General features: G+C 53.4%; 1 protein-coding gene across 1 annotated transcript; it reads right to left on the reverse strand.

The window, feature by feature from the left end:
* Nucleotides 1-506: 506 nt before the first annotated feature.
* Nucleotides 507-5,580, reverse strand: LOC146396309 (NUT family member 2G-like). Its single transcript, XM_084994666.1, has 2 exons — nt 3,447-5,580; nt 507-2,998 (listed from the first exon to the last, which is right to left on the reverse strand). The coding sequence occupies exons 1-2, from the start codon at nt 3,561-3,563 to the stop codon at nt 2,768-2,770; spliced, it is 348 nt and encodes a 115-aa protein (XP_084850792.1). The 5' UTR covers nt 3,564-5,580; the 3' UTR covers nt 507-2,767.
* Nucleotides 5,581-16,723: the final 11,143 nt, after the last annotated feature.

A 16,723-nucleotide genomic window follows, 5' to 3' on the forward strand; every position in this document is an offset into this window, starting at 1 on the left:
CATTAAACAAAACATGTAGAAGTTCCTTCATGGCTCAGGAGGTGAGAGGATCTGGCATTGTCACTGTTAGGGTGTGTAGACATTCTATAATCATGCATAAATTATGTAAGGTATTTAAAGTTTACTTTTAAATCATAAATAAATTCCAACATAGGATATAAAGATAATGTAAAATCTACATTGATAATGTAAGATGCCAGAACTTAAGTTTTAAAAGACCAAGGATTGTGCATGTATGGGTGAGTGTATACCGGCCTTTGTGTCCAGTCTGGCCAACAGCCTGTTTAGGTAAATACAGATTTGTTTTAACATGGTCACACTTAAAAATAAGTGTTGCCTGTGGCTGCTTTCATCCTACAACAGCAGAGTTGACAATTTAAAACAGATGAAGTATAGTGTTTAAAGCCTGAAAATGTTTACATTGTGATCCTTTACAAGACATTTTCGCTGACCCACAATATTTGTAGAAAAGAATAGAAGTAAAGTTACTGCATTGCAAATACGTACATTTGTTTACTAAAGCTAAAACTTTATTTCCACAAGAAACATTAGATAAAATATATTCAGGTTTCAAAAGAATTGATCAAAGACCTTATGTATTAAATTAAAACCATTTTTTTCCCTCACTGACACTGTGGCATATGAAAGTTCCCAGGAAAAACCCTAGATCCTTAACCCTCTTCACTAAAATCAGAAAATTATCACTGGTTATATAAGGTCTTAGGACTTCCTTTATCAAAAACTTCCTGGGGGTGGAAGCCAGTGGGCTGGACATGATCTAAGTCTCCCCCCAATACATTAACGGGCCAAGAAATTTGAGTCACTCATTCCCCCCATTGTTTGGTCCTCACTGGGGCGAAGAGGCTGCTGCCTCCACCATTTTGAACATTGCAACAACACAACTAAGACGATATGATGCTCCCCCACCCACAAGACACTGAAGCAGAAAGTCCTATTCTTACAGCCAAGCCTTTTCTTCTCTGACCTGGCAAACCACACAGGACACCCTGGAGGAGTGGAGGATCTCCCCAGCCTGTCATCTGCCCACTTCAGAGAGGCAGAGAGAAACTCTCTAGAGGTAAGTGCTGCCTCCAGCCTCCATTCTCACTACTGGTGAGTGTCCAGAGGGCTGAACGGCACAAAAACAGCTCTCTATCCCCAGAGTGTTCCGGGATGCAGAGCATGGAACCGATGCCCCAGAGGGCCCCTAGCCCAGCAGGCTGGAGAGACAGGGATGATGAGGCTGTCCCTGGGGCTAGTGAGAGCTGTGTACTCCCAGGAGCAGCCTGGGCATCCTTGTCTCTGTGGAGGAAAGACTTAGTCATTCACCTGTGGATCCAGACTGCCTGGGATCTCACACATGCTTTGTTCCTCTCAGATCCCCTCTCTGTCTTCGGAGGACCCGTCTCTGAGGACACAGGCACATGCAAGACGACAGTGGACCAAGTGCATTTCACAACAGAACGATTTTATCCATGTTTTACATCCCCCATCGCAAAGGAGCTACTGTGCCCACCCACACACACCCAGACCCAAGTCCCCACCACCTAACCCCACCCACCCACACCCCCTCCTGGCTCTGGTCATTCTGTCCTTCCTCCCCACCCCTATGGCAGCCAGGATGGTTGCTAGGTCCTGGAGGAGCCCAAGGCTTCCATGGGGGCTGCCCACTTGGACTGGCCCTGGAAGGCTGGCCCACTGTTCCCTACAGGCTGCAGTGCCACTTCCTCCTCCTCCGTGTGACACATGGGTCACACCTGCTCCTTTTGGGCTGGGAAGGGTCAACCAGCCCCAGAGCCAGGGTGTGCCTCCCAGAGCCCCGCAGGTCAGCCCTAGGCCTGGCCAGGTCCTCAGCAGCAGCCAGGCCTCCACACCGAGCCCGCTTTCTAGACTTGGCAGCTTCCAGGGGGCCTGAGCTGAGGCCCATTCTCTGGGGAAAGGGGGCCTGGGAAGCTTTCTGGGCCCTCTGCCCTGCAGTGCAGACAAGACCCGAGGCAGGGACAGGGCTCTGTGGCAGCCCCCAGGGCAGCAGGCTGTGGTGAAGGCCCAAGAGGAAGGCCAGGCTGGGGAGCTCCTCCTCATCCTCACTGAACCTGTGAACCAGCCCTGGGGCTTCACTAAGAGGAGAGGCCTCCCTGAGAACCTTGCTGGCCCTGGGTCCTGATGGAGGGCCCGAGCGCTTTGTGCCCTAATGAGGAAATGGCTGTGCTGTTCCAGCCTGAGTGGGTTCCTGATATCCTGGAGAGGGCACAGAGCCTTTGTGCCTGAACAGGCCCCTGTCTGTTTGGGGGTGCCTTACATGGCCATGGAAATCCATCTGGGGTGTACAGGTTTCATCTCTGACCACGGGCTGTGAGCCTTGCTCGTTCCTCTGGGCATCTTGTCGGGCCAAAGACTCTGAAGGTCTTGAGTCCAGATGGGGTACATTGTGATTGGGGGTGGCTGGCACCCCGTCGTCCTCCTCTGAGGCCAGGACTTGTGTCTGCACTAGCTGGTGGGAGAGAGGTGGACAGTGAAAGCTCAGCACCCTCCAGGGAGTTCCAGGGCTTATGGGCAGGGGGAGATGAGATGGGACTCACATCCACAGACAGAGCCTGTGGCACTCCAGCCTTCCTCCTGCACCTTCTCCCCAGCAAGGTCCTTGCCTTGTCCCCGGCTCCCCTCCTCCCCTTCCATTCCTCCTGCCCTGCACCCACCTGGGCAGCCTCCCGGGTGCAGGGCCTCTCCATCAGGGGAGGGAGGAACAGAGCCTTCAGGGCCTCCTGCTCTAGGACCCTCCTCGGCCCTGGCTGACCTGGGTCCTTTCCTCCTGTATTTCCAGGGTCACCTGGCTACCCCCCCTGCCCCCAATCTCCCAAGTGTCAGTCCCTCCCATGGCCACCTCTTCAGGGGAGAGTCCTTCCTCCTGCTCCAGCTCCTCTGCCAGGCCCGAGAGATCCAACTCTGTTTCTGGGGAAAGCAACTCTGCCAGGAATCGGGGGTGAATGACCGCCTCCACCTGGAATGGAAGGAAGAAACTGTTAGCAGCCTTGGCAGGAGTGCCCTGGGAGGCAGGAAGGTCTGGGAAAAACGTGACTGGCAGAGGCCAATCCAGAGTCCCCCTCACAAAGGGGGAGCTTTCAAACTCCCACAGGTATTGTCTACTCTTACGTAAAGCTCACAAGCAGGTGTACATGCAGACACATGTGCTCCAAAGCACCAACACATAGGCACCGACACAGACACACAAAGGCCTACAAAGAGAGAGACACACACAAGTACAACTAACACATCCACATATACACATCCTATGCACCAAAGTACACTCAGACACACAGGAAGACACACAGATGTCAGGGTCAAGGACCAGAGCCTAAATCCCATTATCCTTGGCCAAAGCCAGAACTAGGGTGCTAAGAGCATCTCTCCCTGGAATCCTGGAGTCTCAGACTCCAGGCCCAGCCCACCTTGGTGTCAAAGTCCTCCTGGGAACACAGCTTGTCCACGTAGCTGAGGAGATCCGGGTCTGGGAAGCAGCCGTCCTCGTCCTGTGGCAGCTCATATCCATCCTCTCGACATTCCATATCTGACTCCCCTGTGGCTGAGGGGCCAGGACCCACCAGTGCCTGCAGGATGTCCCCATGCTCCCTGCGAGCCTCAGGGGGAATCTCCTTGGGGGCCTTGTTCTCCAGCAGCTGCCAGGCTCTGCGTGGCCTTGGGTGGGTGTGCTGGACCCTGGGGCCGTGTTTCCTTGGAGCACAGGCTGAGGCAGAGCAGGAGGAAGGGCAAGTGAGGGGACCCAGCGTCCAGATGCTGACCCCTGAGCAGGCACAGGGGAGGGCATTGTTGTGGGACAATGGATATGCATGTGGGAAGAGGGAGGAGCAGCCAGAGCCTCAGGTTTTGTGGGAGGCCAGATTCAAGTCAGGGACAGGTAAAAGTCAGGTGTGAGAACATGTGGAACATCTAATGATCAAGGGTCTCCCCACCAGCACACTTGTTAGGCAGATTTCACAGGGGCCCCTTAGACAGGGAGGAGGGTGATGAGGTTCTAAATGGAACAGGTCCACACCCCAGAGAGGAAAGTGGTGACTGAGACCCCCTCGGGTGCTATCCATGCAGAAAGACCAATTCCCCCTTTGAGGGAAAAGGACCAATCTGGGAACAGGGACCAGGCCTAGGCCTCTCTTACCTGTGCCTTGACCTCCAGGTGGAAGGCGATTCACAGACTGAGTGCGCCTTTTTTGCCGGATGTGGGTTCCTGAGGAGCCAGCTTTGGTGGAGCTGGAGGTGGCATGCCCTGTGCCCGTGTTGTGCAGGTCACGTTCCCAATCCTGATCTCATCTTCTGCCTCAAATTGCATGAACCTGGGGGGTGTTGAGGGACAGGCCTCAGTGAGAAAACCACCTGGGCTCTGGAGCCCACCGAGGGCAGCAGGACTGAGGGGGTGAGGAGAGGGTGTCCTTGGGGCTGTCAGGGCCCTGTGCGGTGCTGTCACAGCAGGGAGCTGCTCTGGCGCAGGTCCAGGATCTGGGCCTCCTCCTGCCTGACCAGCCCTGGAGCTGGAGGGCATGGCCCAGCAGAGACCCAGGTCAATCTCTGGGACCAGGCTTAGGGACACATGGTGGGCAGTGGGGGCCCCTGCTCATGTGCCCCTGGACCTTGTCTGACCCAAACAATGGAGATGGCCAGTGGCCTGGTCAGGCACGTATCCCCACAGAGCCCTTGCCCGAACCCAGAAACTGGGGCTGGGAGTGAGATTGCGGGAAAGCACACATGAGACAGGGCCCAGCACAGGCTGGAGTGGGGATCCTACCATTAGAGGTGAGGCATCTCTTGCCACTGAGAGCTAGCTGCTCCTTTGGTTTTGTTTGGAAACTAGGAGGTTCACATGCAGAAATGACAGGGAGGGCCAGAGACCCATGGGCTTCCCCAAGGATGGCCGGTTACCCATTCCAGCCACCACTGATGAGGAGAGGCCTACCATACGCTAGGTCCGTGACGGCCAGGCACCCAGCATGAAGGGGTGCCAGGCTGCTGGGTGGAGTCCTCACCCCTGCACAGCCCCCATGCCTTCAGGGGACCCCCTCCTGGGCTGCCGTGCTCCCCAAGGCCATCCTGAGGCCTCCCCACATCAGCATCACGGTAGGGCAGAGCTCCTGGGACAGGCAGGCTGGAAGAGCCAAGCTCTCCAGGTGGCAGAGGGGATTCTGGAGGCCAATAGGATTTGGGGATTCAGGGAACAGGAGGTGTCAGGTGCCAGCCTCCTCTTGCATCCTCTCTGATTGCTAGCACCAGGGCCAGATCCTGCCCTGGGGCCTGCCCATCACCCACCACCCACCCCACCATGTCGCCCATGGTCCAGGACCCTGACTCACTTTGCTGCCATTTCATAAAAGGCCATCCTCTGAACGGTGCTCATGTGCTGCCATTCCTGCATGGTCTGCCACATTCCCTCCTCCAGCATCATGGTGGGCTTCAGGCGAGCCAGGGTGCGAAGCACTGGGCTGTAAGCCCTCAGGGTCAGTCTCTTGGTACAGCCCAGCCCCCAACTGCCCAACCCCACCCAGCTCCAAGGCCTCCATGGGCCCCACCCCTGCCAAACCCAGGCTCAAGGGGGGGAGACAAGGTTCTCTGGAGAGCAAAGTCAAGCCTTCCTGGTGCCTGGTGCCACCACCTCCCACTCACCAGAGGATGATTGTCCACTCCCTGGCTATAGCTGGGACACTCTGACTGGGGGGTTTGCCATCTCATATAAAATGCAGCCCCCTCAATGAGGGAGGGAAGGCACCAGTCTACCTGCTAACAGGTTTGAGAATTCCAAGGATTCTTCTGCCCAGGTATCTGCACTAGATGGCCTAGTCCCCCTTTTCGGAGGGACCTCGGGTCTAGAAGGGATGTTCCTGCCAGGCTCACCACTCTAGGAGGAAAGAGCATTGCCCTTAGGACAGCTCGACCACCTCCCCGTTCACACTGGACTTCTTCAGAACAACAAGGACCGGGCATGCAGAATGCTCTGTCCTGGGCGTGAATGTCCTAAGCCTTATCTGAAGTGATACCCACTGGCTGCCAGAGGCCCAGGTCCATGTTGAAAGGAGGTAGCACCAGAGAAGCAGGTCCCATTCAAACTCTGGCTCCTCACATCCGAGCAGGACCCACTCGGACTGCTCTCCTGCACTCAATGTTATCATGGCACTGCAGAAAGTGAGAGAACTGGTCTTGCATGGTGGTGGTAGCTGAGCTAAGGCACGGACGGGATGTCATGGACTGGACGTGGGACACATCTGAGTGCAGACGTGCCTCCTCATAGCATGGACATTGCTGTCAACCCTCCTTCTCTCGAGGTGAAAGGATGCCTGGAAACCTAAGCAGGGAGGCCATGCCAAGGTCCTGTATATGCGAAGGCTCCAGCTGAGCTAATGAGGGTCTGAGAGGTCACTTACATGAGAAAGCAGGAGAGAGCTTCTGCATCGGGGCTCTGGGGCAGGTGGCTGAGGGCCAGGGACTTGAAGCGCTGCCAGCGTCGGAAGTTCTGATAGACGCTCTTATGGTGAGAGGTGTCCTCCTGAGGGCCCGTGTGCTGGGAGGCATGCAGGCTGCCTGCCCCAGAGGTGCCATGTGGCCACGGCCCAGAGGTCCCTGGGGGAAGGATGAAGGCCATCTGGGCAGCTGGCGGTGCAGCTTGAGGAGGAAGGCCTGGGGCCAAGTCTCCCTTGCCAGCCTGAGCTGTTGCAATAGCCGGGGCAGCCACCCGACTGTCCCCCACAGGGCTTGCTATGCAAAGCGGTGCAGGACACCAAGCACTCCCCATGAGGGCCCTGGAAGCATTCCCATTGAGGGGGGCCTGAGGACGCCCAAAGGCCTGAGATTGGTGGGGCAATGCTGACCTCCCTCCTGACCAGACTGGGAAAGGGATGTTGCCAAGCCCTGGGGCAATGGTGCCATGGTGAGCAGGAGTCACCTGAGGTGTCATGGGGTGAGCTGGCTGCAATAGGGTGCTTCCAGGCAGGAGTAATGGCGCCATGGGCGGTGGCAGGTGCTGCTCCCAAGCTGGCTGGGGTTGGGAGCCAGGAGTGGGGGGAGGATAGGAGCGTGAGGCCCCAGGGTGCATGACCACATCCGTGCCCAGCAGTGGAGATGCTGTGGACAGAAAGGAAAGGGGTGAATGGAAGAGGAGAAGGGGTGAAATGGACGGAAGTTCTCTGGGGACTCAGAGGGCACACCTCAGTGGGAGAGGGCATTTGGCCCGAGGAACCTGTGTGTTGTGCAGATGTCGTGGAGGGATTTTCATGTTCTGACTTCAGTGGGAGAGGGCATTTGGCCCGAGGAACCTGTGTGTTGTGCAGATGTCATGGAGGGATTTTCATGTTCTGACTTCAGTGCGAGAGGGCATTTGGCCCGAGGAAGCTGTGTGTTGTGCAGATGTCGTGGGGGGATTTTCATGGTCTGACCTGTGGTTGAGAATGACTTCCCTGGTGACCTTGATCCCCCACACCAAGTTCCCTGCCCCTGTCTACCGAGAAATGCTCAGCTCAGCAGCAGGGATTGGAGAGCCTCCCTGAGGAGCTCCCTGACACCTCGTCCTCACAGGCTGTCCCCATGTCCTGGACCTGAGAGGCCATCTACTCTGAGCATGCCCCTCAGCAAGGTCACTGGCAGGTAAGGGCCTTCTCCAAGGTGCTTCCAGGCACCGTGAGGCCTTTGATGGACCTCCACTGTCTAAAGTCGAAGGGCCTCACATCCTCCTCAACCCTTCCTCTCGGGATGCTCAGCACACATCTGTTCTGTCATTCTGTCCTGACCTCACACAACACCTCTCAAAGGCTGTGAAGTTCGCTCTGGACACAGAACCCTTAGACCAACACAGAACAGCCCCACCAAGCATGCACCTGCCTCTCCGAACCACCCAGAGTGGACACTTCACAGGGGCTAAGGTGTGCCACCCCATCCCGATGGCCCTGAATCCCTCCCAACATGCAGTTCTGCTCCTCAGAGAGAAGTCTGAGAAGTCGGTGTGTGTTCCCTGCATTTTTGACACTTCCCATCCAGGGTTGGCTTCCGAAGATGAGCACGGGCCCAGGGCGGCTCATGTGACATGCGTCATCGGAGTAGAGGCTGCCTGGGGTGCTTCCCCTTCCAGCTCCCAATAATGGAAAGTGAGGACAAACTGAGAAGCAGGCAGGAGTCAGGTGCCATTGTGAGAAAACCGCCCATTCAGGAGAAGGAGGTACATACCACGAGGCACCGAATTGACCTCCACAGGTGTCCTTGGATGTTTCAGAGTAGCAGACTAGATCATCTTCCTGCTTCTGTGCTACACTGCTTCACCCCCCCTTTACAAAGGAAGCAGCCTTCCTAGGCATTCCACCTGCACCAGCCTCTCTCCACATGTAGTAGTAGTGACTTGAAATAGGAACACACTCTTCATCTCAAAGCCAGGCCTCAGCTTCTGCTGTGAGCCACCTGACACGCTGTGCCATGTCTGCAGAGACGTATTTCCACAAAAGGGAAACCAATACAGAACACCTCAGGCCCACGAGTCCTAGCTTGGGTGAAGTCACCTGGTTGCCCACCCCTTGTGGGATCCAAGGCCACAGTTGCCTGACCTGAGAAGTGAGTTCTGGGCGGGATGGAGGGAAACGTTCTGGGCCGTGGCAGCGAGAGTCACATCCTGCCCAGCTCAGAGCAGACCCTTTCCTGAGCATGTGGCCACAGACAACACCAACCAGCACTGAATCATTTTCTGACTATACCCTCCCATTCCACGCCCCCATTAGCCAGAGTATGCGCCAGTTCCAATCCCTTAGAGAGGTCTGGTGAGGCGAGCTTCAGATGCCTGAGGACCACAAGGCGGGGCTAGGCTTTCCCCATGACCCACCCAGGGCCAGCCACAGGACACTGGCTACACACACGTTCCAAGTGGCTTGTCTCCCTTCTAGAAACCGCCAACCTGCCTGCTGTCATCCCGCCTCCCCAAATAGAGCAAGGCCTCTTGAACCACCTCCAAGCAGCTGTCCTCCCCAGGGCAGCCTCAGGTTTCTACAGGCTCCCCAGCTGAGATGTCCCTGGGGTGCAGTGCTATCGCCTTCCTCTCCTTCCGTCCAACATCATGTCCACAGTGAAGGGTCCCAACAGAAACCCAGGGATTTGAGGGAGGCCCTTTCTCTTGGAAAACAGCCCCTGTCTAGAGGCTTACCGCCTTCTGAAGCCATTCCCACAGGCATGGGCCTGGACCACCATGGGCTGGTGGCCTCAACGTGGCAGTCAAGAGCAGGACCCAGCGAGGGACCTGCCCCAACAGATGCTCAGGACGCAAGTAAAGGAGCCCAAGTTTGAATCTCAACAGTAGAATGCGGGCCTCCAGTCATTCTGCAGTGGGGGAGGGGCCGAGGGCAGGTGAGCCTGGGTGGGGGTGGGGTGCCATTCCATGCTGGCCTCTGCAGGGAGGCAAGAACCAGACGTTTCTTCCACCTTATGCAGGGGCCAGACAATTGTCGAGTGCCTTGTCAGGCAAAGTATGTGTTGGTTTTCAGAGTCACAGCACCAAGGTTTGTCTTGATGTTCCCTTTCCCTTTGTTATTCATCAACTTGTTTGTTGTCCTTCAACCCCCTCAGCTTCCATCCTGGCTCCAGGCTCCCTTCCACAGAGGCCAAACTTTCGGAACAAAATTCACCTTTTATCATCTGATAACCACTTAGGTTTTCATGGCCACCTGGAACCCAATGTTTATGGTTTGGCTTCTCTCAGCAGACCCACCATTTGTGATTGGTGTGTGTCCGTCTTTCCTAAGGAAACCGTCCTTGTGTGCCAACCAGCATCCAGCAGGACTCACCTTCTTCAGGTTCCCTTGTGCTGGAAAGGCCCAGCCTCTCCAAAAAGCTGCTGCACAGCCCACGTGTCCAAGACCAGAGATCAGTCTGACGTGTTTCCCGTATGATGACATTGCTGGTACGTCTTGGAGCTTTTCCCTGTTAAATGTTTGAATGTAACATTTTCAACAAATCCTCCCTTCTCAGGGATCACAGTCCACGTGTGTCTAATAGCATACGGAGTGCTGAGTCCTCCTCTCCCCTCTTTCCCCTGACCACTCAGTCCTCGTTCCCACCAGGGATTAGAGATACCTGTTTCATTCCCATCTTTTCAGAGATCTTTTGGGCAAGCAACTTTGAATGCCATCCGTTTGCCTTTGCAGGTAGTATTCCTTTGTCTCTGGTTGAAATGTACCATGTGCACAGGGAACTCCATCTTGGACTTGTGATGGAAAAGGTTGGGGGATAATGTGAGAAAGTGATTACATATGTATCCCATATAGATATATATGTATCATATATCATATATACATACATCTGTCTGTAGGACATGGTCCTTTGGGTACGCAGCAGAAGTAGACCAAACATTGTAAATCAACTGCAGTGGAAAACCTAACCTCTTGTAAGATCAAAGAGTTCCTCTTGAGAAAAAGTAAAAAAGGAAACGAGAAAATTAAATTGCATCCCCGTAGACCTGAGTATCTTTACTTTTGTTGCCTTCCTACTGATATCGTGGCTCCTCTGTTACTGGATGCATTTTTAACATGGGAGTTCCTCCATTCTCTTGAAATTCAATGTACTGAAAGGGCAGAGTGCTCAAAGCCATACAATATGAATAGTAAATGTGCAGCTCCATTTGAGTTTTTCATTTCCCATACACAGGGCCTGCATTTAGCCTGACCTGTGTCCCATGCACCATATTGGACGTATCTTTACTGCAAGTACTTTCTCTGTGTATCTGAAGTTTACCTTTCCCTCGGAATCAGCATGCATCTGGCAAGACTCGCCCATAAGTGTACCATATTAGGCTACAGGGAGTGGGCAGTTCCTGAGGGGATGAGAACTTGGAGTGGAGACCGAAAGGTGCCTTTTGGTCCAACCCAAAAGAAAATGGCAAAGGGACCCCAAATCTGTAGGCTCTTTGGATGAAATGGCAATGGAAGAGCCAAGAGATACTATTGCGTCTTTGAGCTTTATGTGGTTAAGGACAGAAGTAAGGGAGGAGAAGACAAAATCTTCTCTTTCCTTATGTGAAAGAACCAGATGTGTGTGTGGGGTGGTCTCTTGTTTTAATTGCTTTCTCCTTTGGGGGACACACGTGCTGCCTGTGGATGTTCCTAGGCTATGAGTCACATCAGACCTGCACGAGCAGGCCTCTGCCATAGCCAGAGCAATGTGGGATCCAAGCTGTGTCTGGGACCTACAGCACAGCTCAGGGAAACCCCGGATCCTTATTCTACTGAAGGAGGCTGGCATGGAGTGTGCATCCTCAGAGATCCTAGGGGGGTTGATGTCTGCTGAGCCATGATGGGAATTGCTGGCTTTTGTAGGTGTGACAACATCGACTGCCTGTGATGTGGGTGTGCCCTTTGACACAGTGCCAGCTTTTTATCCACCAATGTCCAGTCTCCACGTGTCCAAACCCACTCGCATCAAAGTCCTCCCCAGCAAGCCCTGCTTGAAAGCTGGTGCATTTCCTGTCTGCATCCCATACCCTTGCTCTTGAGGATCAAGGCTCGTCCTTGCCTATGGTGCTGTCTGCATGGGAATCAACGTAGCATCCCTGACACAGCCAAATGGAAACACACCTGAAGAAACGTTCAGATTGGGAGTTAAGGTCAGCTTATCACGATGCAAGTGATAGAAATGCATATGTCCATCTTGTGTGGTGAGAGCGAGGTCTCGGGAACATCATCAAGGGAGGTGAGGGGTGAAAACCTCCCAGGACTGCAAGCAAATCTCTTGGGAGGCAAGAGTCCCTGTGTGCAGTAGCAGAACTACAATTCCTCCTGCTGTTAGGGTGTTGGGCAAGGAAGGAGAGGTTGAAAGGATTGTTGCAGATTGAGAAAAAGGCCTTGTGTGGGTGCTTTCGAAGCTTCTTGCCCCTTGCAAAGGAACATGGACTCCAAAGAGGGTGAGAAGCTGAGGCGAGAGTATCTCCTGCAATGCCATGGTGAGCTTTGTAGGAAGAAACTCTGGATGGGGCACTGCAAAACTGACCACCATGGGAATAGGGATCTCTATTGGAGCGTTTATACTGAAGAAACATTTCAAGGGTTTTCAAACAAGACCTTCATATGAGACGATTGCTGAGGCACCCATTGTACCCAGTCATTCAGGAAGGCCAGGCTTCCTTGTTGCTTCCTCCCCTTCTTCAGCCACTCCTGCAATTTGTTACAAGATTCTCACACATAGCTCAGATGTAGTATTTGTGGGGGTTTCTTGTTTGGTTGGTTTTGAATTGTTCTTCCCCCAAGACAATGGTTTTGCTACTGTACAGCATGGTGACCCAGGTACACACACATGTACACATTCTAGTCGCTCCCATGAGCATGCTCCATCACAAGTTCCCAGTGCTACACAAAAGGATCTCATTGCTAATCCACACCGAAGCCAATCCTTTGCATCCCTTCACCCCAAGCTCCCAATCCACCCCACTCCCTCCCCAGATGTCCTATTGGCATGAGTCTTCTCAGGGACACTGATACAAAAGTTGCATTGTGGAAACGAGGTGCTCCCACTTCTTCCATTATTTTTGAATGACTTTGGACTTCTGAGGGCCGCATCCATGGCATCGGGAGATTGCCAGGCTAGGGGTCCAATCAGGCTAGTGGTCCCTGGCCTATGCCAGTGCCACAACAATGCCAGATCCCCGCCGTGATGGCAACCTACACCGCAGCTCACATCAACACCCGATCCTTAACCCACCGGGCGAGGCCAGGGGTGGAACCCGCAACTTCATGGTTCCTAGTCAGATTCGGTTCTGATGCACCATGACACGAACTCCTTCTGTTGTTCATTATTTTATACTACCTCAGAACCCTTCATGCCGACATTGGAGAGGCAGAGGTTGTCAAATCAGCGGCACTGTAATTAGGGAAACCAGTCATGGAAGTGGGTGTCTCAACGTCCTTTGGACCATGACCTCTGATTGTTCCTGCAGAGAGCTTCGGGGCAGGCACTGGCGGCTGAGGAGAACATCTCTGGAGATGGATCACTAGCATCAGGAGACAGTGAACCTTCCACTCCCACATGGAAATTGAAAGGCACCGAGAGATCCCAGGTTTGTGTCTTGTGGACGTTTCAAGTCTGTGCCCTTGGGAGCTCTGGGTGTTGTCAGATAGATGTAAGGGTCTTGAGAGGTATCCTGTGGAGGAAGAAATGCTCTGATGTTGTCATGGACCAGAAAAGGGATCTGAGGGTTCAGGTTTCTTTGGCAAGAATTCCCAAGTCAGGTCAGTATGTTGAATCTGCTCCTACTTCTTTGTGGGTATATGGCCACCTTAACTTCCACGATGTCGTGCCAGACGTAGGGAGGGAGAGGAATAGTGTTCCCAAAGAACCTGCTGTCTTGTGACTGGCCAAGAGGGTCAAGTTTAGCTCACCAGCATAACCAGGACAAGCAGAACCGTACAAAGGAGACACACCTGTGCACCAACCTTTATTGAACAAGCTCCATGTATTAAAGAAAGACATGAAGAACAAACATGCGTGGAGAATCGAGGCATTTGGAAATTCTCTAGGCATGGCGACAGGAGCACCATCTCTGAAGAGAGGTTCCCAGATCTCCAATTGCGTGCTAGAATGATTCTTTAATGGATCCATCCAATTTGCTAGGAGAAAGACCCCTCTCTTTCTAGACAAGCAAATCCCAACCCAAAGAGTCCACACAGCCTAAGGTACTGTGGCCCAAAGGGCATGAATGTCCTTGGCCCACTTTGAGGATTCTGTGCTTAGGCTGGATCTCTGCAAACTCTTGTATGGGGATCCTATCTAAATGCATGGGTTTCACCGATGCAGTGTGACTGTGGGGGCTCATCTTCCAAGAGATAGGGTTTAAGAAGAGATGGCCACAGAAGCTCCCGGGGAGAAGACAGGAAGACAACCCCAGAGAGCTTCCAAGCGAATGCAAATCCTCCATGACATTCCTGTCTTGGAGGGAGCTCCTGGGCCAGCTCTTCTGATGCTTCCTTCCCTTCCTCCTCTTCCCACCTGTCGACTGCTGACTGGGCTGTTGTGCACAGAGACTCCCATCCTCCAACCGCTCCTAGTGTCTGTTGAGGAGGGTCCGCTTGGGTAGTCAGTAGTGCACGTGGGAGCAAAGAGGGTGGTTTCCCAAGGGGTGGCCTGCCTGAGGGTGGGGCCCATCATGGTGGCCTTTAGCATTCATTCCATGACAGCCCTGCTAAGGAATATGGGGACTCTTCAGCCATTGGGTGTGACCGCTGTGTGCTCTTGTGAACGCTGCAGACTCCTTGTGCACTCCTCCATGTGGGTTCATGCCCGCATGGATCTCAGGTCCGGAACAGTGTTTCCACCACAGCTTTTAGCAGCACTGTGGATCAGGCTGCTGGGAGACTTGAGGGACTGTGGGGCCTATGGAGGCAGGGGACTAAAGTGTGTGAGTGATTAAAATGGGTGACATTCCAGTGTGCCCGCCATTCAAAAGCGTAGGAAAGCACGAAGGAAGAAATTCCAATTTGAAAACCCTCATGGGGTTCACAAGAAGTAGCTCAGGGCACGGGAAAAGGAGTGAAGATGTACCATCCAGGCTCCTGGTTTCACTGGTGTCTTCCTTTCTCACATCCCAATGTCTGTCAGCACTTCTGTTCAAAGGGCATGCTTGGGTCTCTTTGGGGGCAGCCTTGCTGAATGTAGTGCTGACCACCTAGTTGTAGTCGGATGTAAATCGTGATGGATTTGCAAGCCTAGGGGGATTGGTACAAGGCCACCTGGTTGTTGGGAATCTGGTAATGCGTCAAATGTGAGGGTTGGTTGTGTTTTGTCTATGGATATGTGTGTAAGGGGAGATCATGCCCGTGTTTGGGTGAGCGTTTGTCTTTGGAGTGTGCTGAGATGTAACAGAGGCATAGTCCAGGAGCTGGGGTTTAGGTGTTTGTATGTTGGTGTTCAGGGATGTTTTCCGCCATGAAGTTGGGGATTGTGTGTCTCCTGGTGGACTTGGTAGGATTATCTGCCTAGGCCTCAGGGCAATGTTAGGGATGTACAGGGGCCGATCTGTGTATTTGTACCTTTGGGGCCTGTAGTGAAATTTCGTGGTTGGGACTTGACCCCAGCCAAAATTGAGAGTGGGACTGGAATCTACCTTGCCCTCAGCTTGGCACCTGAATCCAGGATCCCAGGTTCAGAGAGGATTCGAGCGCACAGACTTCTTCTTTTTGGTGGCATCTGCCCCATGTGGAGTTTCCCCGTCCACGGACGGAGTGCCACAGCAGCAATCTGGACCACTGCAGTGAACACTCAGAATCCTTAGCCTTCCGTGCCACAAAGGAACGCCTCGACCTGCTCAAACCCACTGTCTTTGCACTGTCAGACCCCTCACCAGGTGTCAGGATTTGATGAAGCTCTGGTTCTTCTGCTTCGTGGCAGGAAGTGTTTGGCAGGAAGCGAAGCCCCAGGTAAAGAGTGAGTTTAGGAGCATAAGACCCTGGGGGGAGATACGCGTAAGCTGGCCAGGGAGCAGAGCAGCCCCAAGAACCAAGAGAGCTACATTTCTAGAATCCAAGGCCCAGTGGGGAGGGGAGAAGACTGCCTTCTTCCTCATTGGAGGGTGGATATCAAGGCTTCCATCTCCAGCTCCTCCTTGTGCCCTATATGGATCGTGTGCCCTGGGCTGTCACAGTGCTTGTTCAAATCGGTGTGTATTCCCAGGAGTTTGGTCGTATGTCAACTGGGGTAATTCATCTCAGGTTTCCATCTACTGTCCTCTGTTACCTAGGCGTGTCCCCTCTCCCCTGTGTTTCTGTCTGGGTGAGGTGCTCCTTGTCCAGGACTCTTCTCTCCTTGACCTCTTCTCTCCTTGACCTCATGCAGCAGGACTCCACCTCCATATCTGTTGTCTTGTGCTTGAACTCTTGGGGGTTGTGTCTTGAGCGTGTCTGGCACTTGGATGCATCTGGTCTTCCTTCAAGTCGGGTAAGTCATGGCTGGGTTCCTTTTCTTGAGTGATCATCAGCTTTAGACCATTTCGAAGACCCCTTTAAAGCTTGTCTTTAACACATCCCCCGTGGGCGGTTTCTGCTCTTTAAGGATCCTCCTCTGCCCTTCCCTTTAGGATGATTATTTGTGTGTTCATGGCCTGTCATATGGCTCTTTGCTTTTTTGTGTGTAGCACATGTTCCAGAGCCGTGCATGTGTCTTTTGATGTGTAGAGGGCGAGTCGGCCTATCTTCTAGGACTGGTGAATGCTATATAGGTCGGGGTGCCGTACTGGTATGCTTCTGGATTCTGCATGCTGGAAGAGTGCATGCCCTTGGATGGAGCCTTGGGGAGTGTGGGTTTATGGATATGCCGAGAGTGTGTTATATGCGTGTTTGGAGGAAAGGACGTAGGGTGCTAGGTTTGCACTTGTGTCGTGTACTGAGTAATTGCGGGTCTGCTTGGGTGTTTTGGAGAGTTGTGTGTAGAATGCGTTTGAGTGTGTATTCCAGGGGCATGGGCATTTGGAGGCATATTCGCTGGGGCTATGCCCTTGTAGTTTTCAGGAGGGACATGTTAGGCTTATATATGTGGGGACGTGGGGAAGTGTGTGTCTGCTGGAGAGATGAGGTTCTGTGTTTCTACAGGGGCGTGGGAGACGTGCATTTCTTGGTGTGAGAAATATGTGCTGTGGTTATGTGTTACGAGTTTGCAGATGGATGAGCTGGGTCCTAGGATCATTGGATATGTGGAAGTCATTTCCTGTGTGGTTTGC

Source organism: Sus scrofa, chromosome 14 (assembly GCF_054392235.1).
Source record: "Sus scrofa isolate SSC_HxYL_T2T_F1_AM1 chromosome 14, Sscrofa_HxYL_maternal_Yorkshire_Landrace_v2.0, whole genome shotgun sequence".
Classification (NCBI taxonomy): domain Eukaryota; kingdom Metazoa; phylum Chordata; class Mammalia; order Artiodactyla; family Suidae; genus Sus; species Sus scrofa.